The sequence below is a fragment of the Cuculus canorus genome, chromosome 3 (assembly GCF_017976375.1).
Source record: "Cuculus canorus isolate bCucCan1 chromosome 3, bCucCan1.pri, whole genome shotgun sequence".
In the NCBI taxonomy this organism is placed as follows: domain Eukaryota; kingdom Metazoa; phylum Chordata; class Aves; order Cuculiformes; family Cuculidae; genus Cuculus; species Cuculus canorus.
The window spans coordinates 31670870-31677076 of NC_071403.1; the positions used below are offsets into that span (position 1 = coordinate 31670870).

Here is a 6207-nt window from a genome sequence, read left to right on the forward strand (position 1 = left end):
GATGTGTTGGTTAAACCAGTTAGGATGTTGATATTGGTATGAAGTCTTTCATGTGGCAAAGTTTAAACTGGCAACCAATCTGTTCTTCAAAAAGCTTTGACTTATTCATAGCAATTCAAAGACAGGTTTTTTTTTTAATAGCAACAACCAGTTGCTTCAATTAAACTGTCAAAGAGCAGCAGTTAGTCAGAATTCAGAAAAGAAGCCATGACCTTTGTAAAGATCTTATATAGATAAGAAAGGGTCTTTGGTTTTGACTAGTTCAGATATCTAGAGGTCAAGTAGATCTACGCAATTTTATTAGTGGGGAGGGACTCTTTATCAGGGAGTGATAGGAAGAGAGGTAATGGTTTTAAACTGAAAGAGGGGAGATTCAGATGAGACATCGAGAAGAAATTTTTTATTGTGAGGGTGATGAGGCACTGGGACAGTTTGCCCAGAGAAGTTGTGGATGCTTTATCCCTGGAGGTATTCAAGGCCAAGCTGGATGAGGCTTTGAGCAACCTGTGGAACTGGATGATCTTTGAGGTTCTTTCCAGCCCAAACCATTCTGTGATTCTGATTCTATAGTTCTATGATTCTAATTGCTTTTGATTATGCAGTTAATTTGATTTGACCAGCACTCCTTACTGCAAATCTTTTTCAGTAGAATATTTTAATTTGAATTATCTGTCAGGAAAACTATAAATTGAATATACCAGTCTAAGCAATACTTTTCTGTGTTATACTAAGCTTTCAGATTTTGCACTAAATTTGGCAGGAAGTAAAAATACCATGCTGCCTAGCTGCTGTTCACTTTCCAGATTTTCATTTTGCACACTATTAAACATGTAGTTGTTGTGACTGTGGCAAGGGGGAGGAGTAAGATGCACATCAGCTACAAATTTGGAATGAGGAAATCAGACCTACTGGAAAAACTTTTCTTTTCTAGTGTGGATATATTCCAGATTAATGTGTGTTGTGTGAGGGGATAAATAATGCTAAATTGCTGTACTCTGGACAAATTGTTTAGCAACTCCTGCAATACACTAAAAGTATTGGAAGAAATCCTAGAGACTATATAATGAATACTTAGTGTTCCATTCTTGTCTTTAACAGTAAGCATCATGAACTTCTGAAGAAGATACAGGAAACTCAAGACTCCAAAGTTTGTGAAGACCTAGAACGGGAGCTAGATTGTCTTGTAAAACAAATTGAGATTAAAGGAGAGCAAATATCCAAGCTGAAAAATCATCAGGCTACAGTAAGAATAAGATGTAAACTCTCTAGCTAATAGCACTCCAGCGGAAGGCTGCCACAACTCTGCCTCCTGTTGTCATTAACTAGAATGTCACTGGAATGATTAAGCCAGGTTGTTCCAGTATGGGTGATTATAATTAGACTGCTAGCTTGGCATACTTGTACCTCCAATTCCTTCTTTTGATCAAGAAAATGTGCTTACAGCTGGCAGCTATGTATCTATGCTAGTGTGAAAACTTCCTGCCCTGTGGCAGTTCTGCAATTCAGATCTGGGTTGCTCAGTCTGTCACTTCTGTGTGCTGTGTTAAGAAAAGCTGTTGAGATTTCATTTCTTTGTGTCCTGTCCCTCTGAGGAATGAGAAATAAGCTATAATTCTTGTACAGAATAGATTAAATATCTTTTCTATTACTGAAATATTGAAGCTTTTTATTAACAAAATAGTCTATTGACCACAGCTTCTCCAAAGCCATAGCCAGAAAAGTCTTTCCGTTTTGTTTAACCCCTAACCTGTACTCATTCAGACAGTATTTGTTTTGGAGCCATAGATAATAGTTTTTCATACAGGCCTGTGTAAAATCACCCTTCTGTAGGTGGACAGTTTAACCCCTTTGTAGCAATTTATTTTGAAACATATAATTAGAAATGCAATGGATAGTTCTACCTGATAGCTTTCTATCTTATGTTCCAGGATAAACAGACCTAACAACTTCACTTATATAGGAAACAAAACAAAACTCAGTGTGAGACCTTATGAAGAGGAGAGGTGATGTTTAGTTTAAATCTGACCAGTTTTATATACCTTCATTCTTTGATAGATTTTACTCACTCAAACCTTTTATTGTCTGTGTAATTGCAAGCACAAAGATGCTTATGTTAAAGTAGGCTTGTCAGGCTTGCATGTTAGCAATACGGACAAAGGACATTGACTGTTGAATCCCCACTGTCTCTCTTGGCAATGCCAACTGTTTTTGGATAACTCTCTTACATTCTTCAGAAGCCAACAATTACGGTGTTATTCCTTGCCTCAGAATCCTACTGACTTTATCCTCCAGGAACCTGAGACAATGGAAGACAATGGCATCTTTGTTTCTCCCTTTTGTACACCTTTATGATTACAGTCTGCCTTCATTTTAGGACGGTGAGAAGAGGAATAGCACATACAATGTGGGGCGAGGTTGTCATCCTTGCCTGTTATCAGGGTGCAGATCTACTGGACAGTCTTCTGTGCTCTGGTAAAGCCTTATCAGAACACAAGTCTTAGGGTCGTCATGTAAACAGCACATTCTTTGTGTTTGATTGTTTCATTACTGTCCATCATGTCCTGGTGCAGGGCACTCCTGCAACCCTTGGCCTACATAATTTTTTCTGGTGCTTTTGCACGCTGACTTTTCTATTTGTATTGTGTAGAGACCAATCTCAACATTTCTAATGCATAGTTCTGCTTTTTGAACCTGTCACAATAAGAATGCTGTAGTCATCTCTGTGTTTCACAGTTAATAATATGTTCTAGAATGCAATTAAAGTTCATTATTTTTAGAAATGGACTAAAAGCCTAAATTGGCTTATGGAATGCTTCCAGCCTTATTTTATCTTTGGGAGTGCCTTTTCATGCCAAGTGCAAGCCAAGACTTATTATTTGACATTTAAGAAACAATTCTTTAGCAATAAACCCTATTTGTTCTGTTTTCTAATTTTATGAAGCTTCAAAGTAAACTGCTGAGATACAGTAACTGATAATGAACAGTATACATTTTATAGATTTGTTGGGTTTTTTTGTGGTTAGGGTAGTACAATCTGAAATGGGAAAAGGCTGTTGTAAATATAAATTTGTAACAGATGATATTCCATCCCTCTGAAGCAAGCACTATTACCTTAAGGAGCGATGGGATTCAGCAAACTATTGAGTGTGGGTGAGGTCAGTTTTCTTTAATGCTTTTTATGTGAGCAAGCTCAATTTTCCGTACTGCTTTCTGTTACAGCAAGACTGTGTGCAAGATTAATATATTTCAACTTTTTCCTTTTAATGTCCCTTAGACATCTTTGGTTTGTAGTTTGGTCGAAGTACAGTGAGCTCTACCACTGCAGGTCTTCCAAGAATGTAACATTCTAATTCATACTCTTTCTTCCTAGATGCAGAAATTAAAGAGAAAAACTCAGAAACTGAAGCCTGGGGCAGCTCATATCAAACTAAAGCATGGTGACCAAAAGGAAGCAAAGGAGATTGCAGTCCCTATAAGGGAAAGAATGTCTAAATCTTGTCCTGGGCAGAGAAGCAGAAACTCTCTTCAGCTGCTAAAAAATGTGCAGAAACTTCAATCAACATTGAAAAAACTATTGTGGGAACAATAGTTCTGAAGTTTACTGTATTAGAAGTTTTTGAAGCTGTCTGACAGCTATTAAATTTTTATTTTCACAAAATACCTTTTTAAAAAATAGATATAGCACAGATATAGATATACATTCTAAACTACTTAGTAGTAGCTCACTTTGTTCACCTCAGAATTAACTTTCACATAGGGTAGCTGTAACTCTATTACACTGACTTGCAATGAACTATTTTAATGATTTAATGAAATGCTTACCTGTTAATTTGTCAAATAAAATTGTATACATTTTTTACTCTTAAAATAGTATGTGATCTTTGGTATCCCTCTGCTGCCAAGGAGATACTTAGAGCTTACTTTTCCAGAACGACCTGGGCTATTGCTTCTGTTAAAATAAAACCAGTGGTTTTCCTTTTCTCCGATATTGGAAACAAATGAAAGCAAGCATTACTGCTATTGGCATTGTCAGATTATAAGCATTCTGCTGCCACAAGGCAAGCCTTTTCCATCCCTAAGCGCAGTTAAATAATCTCAGAAGGTCTCTACCCATGTATGAGAGAGCAAGTGAGGCCTTCTCAAGCCCTGAAGAACCTAAAGCATTATATTTCATCCAGAGGTTTAGCCCTAGACAAAAAAAACCCATCAGGCACTGGATTAAGAGAGAAAAATTGTCAGCAATTTGCCCCAAATCCATAAAACCGGGTACTTTGCACAGTGACAGTGGCAAGAATGAGAGCAAGAAGCACCCCAGACTTGTGGCTGGAGGCTGAGAGGCCATTGCAGCTCCCATAGCTTGGGCTTGCTTGGATTGTCTGGGCAGGGAGCCAGCACATCAACCACCTGCTCCCTCTGTGCCTGGGCCCAGTATTTTTGTTGACTACAGAAACCTAGGGGCAGGGGACCATTTTGGTGCTGGTGCTGGAGAAGGAGGGGCCCAGCTTGTCTCTTGGACAAGGGGCTGCAGTGGAGGGCAGTGGGGCTGTGCTTAAATGATGTGCTTAAATGATAGCATTGAATAGTCTTCAAAATGTGTGCGATAGACAGGGCTATAGAGTTCCAGAATAAAACTGTTCTGTTTGCCTTTCTGTGAAGCAAATGGAAGGGAAAGGGAAGCGCTGAGCCTGGTCCTGTTGGCAGCTGTGTGTTTCGCATCTCTGTGTCCATCAGAGTGGGAGAGGGAGCAGAGAAAGCTGCCTTGCTCACAGCCAGGAGCTGGGATTTGGGAGGGGAAAGAAGGAAGTGCAAGCTTATATTATTCCACAGGCGTACATCACTTGTGTCTCAGCTTGGAAGATTTCATTGTATATCAAGAATTTTTTTTGTGCTGTTTTTTGTTTGTTTGTTTGTTTGTTTTCCTGGAGCTTTTATTTCTCTAATGCATGTGTTTTTCACACACTGAAACAGGGCAGATGCGCTTCAGCACGGGCTGAAAGAGTCAAACCAAATACAAAGTAGGTGCATCCATAACCAAGTGTTCTTGCTTGGAGAAATATAGAAAATCTGTTTTCTGATTGCATCTCAGTCAGGGGGGTTGTGTGGGTAAAGTAGGAGGTAAACTTATGTATTTATTTATTAGTGTATTCACAGTTCAAGGCAATTGTCAGTCACATAAAATAAGTCTTCAAAGAAATACAGCAATGAATAATTCTGCAGAAACCATATCGGTTAAGTTAAGGTTGTGCACAAGTGTTGGCAAAGTTCAGCACCTCGAGAACTGGGCATGCAGACTGCAGTGACTTTTGCTGGGATATGAATGCTTCACGTCTTATGCTCCAAAAAACTTTTGGCCTGGAACTCCATAGACATACATTTGGAGAAAGTACAGTGGTCAGAGCAGTCTTCTTCACAAGAACAATATGTTTTGGCTGAATAAGTGCTTGCCCTAGTCTTCTACAGATCCTTGTTTTGATTTATATCTTGTGCATTTTTGTCTTCTCAGATGAAACTTTGTATTTCTGTATTTCGTTATTGAATGTTTTGAATCTAGCTATAAAGGACAGCAGGCAAAATCAGGCAGTGACCCCCCCAAAAAGACTAATTCGTTTATTTACTCAATCTGGGTTCTTTCATGTTGAGTTATGCAAAATTGCTACAACAGGTTTTGTTAGTATTGGAATCCTGGGTCATATTTTACTGCTAGACATTAAGGAAATTGGACAAAAGATGTAGGTCAAACAGTATAATTAAAAATTAAGCCCAGCAAATTGTATCCAACAATAGTTGACTTTGCTGCTGATAATGAAATATACTAGCACAAATTAATGGCTTGTTACTTAAGATGGCTGGAAAGACTTTGTGCTAGTACAAAAGGCATTCATTTGAGCATGTGTGTTACAATCTTCTAACCAGCAAAGCTGGAGGTTGGACATAGCTATAAATCCAGTGTGTTCTGGGAATAGAAGCTGGCAAAAATACTTCTAGCAAAATAATCAGGGCAGGATCTCACTGGGATTTGGATACTGACATAACTAAGTGCAGATGTTTATGTGGACTGAAAGACATTTCCAGAATATGAATACTGTACAAACACATGATAATTTTTATAGCAGAAAAAAAGCAAGGAAGTGGGGATAATAAAACATATGTTTTTATTTCTGATGAAGCATTTTCTGTTTTCGATGGCTTTCCTCTACTGAAGTGGAT

The 6207-nt window shown here is 38.4% G+C and overlaps 1 protein-coding gene across 1 annotated transcript in view; it reads left to right on the forward strand.

The window, feature by feature from the left end:
• CEP57L1 (centrosomal protein 57 like 1) overlaps positions 1 to 3589 on the forward strand; it is a 58661-nt gene extending 55072 nt beyond the window's left edge. The window contains exons 12-13 of the mRNA XM_054062315.1: positions 1099 to 1243; positions 3371 to 3589. Coding sequence (XP_053918290.1) covers positions 1099 to 1243; positions 3371 to 3589 — 364 coding nt within the window. The remainder of the gene's footprint in view (positions 1 to 1098; positions 1244 to 3370) is intronic.
• Positions 3590 to 6207: the final 2618 nt, after the last annotated feature.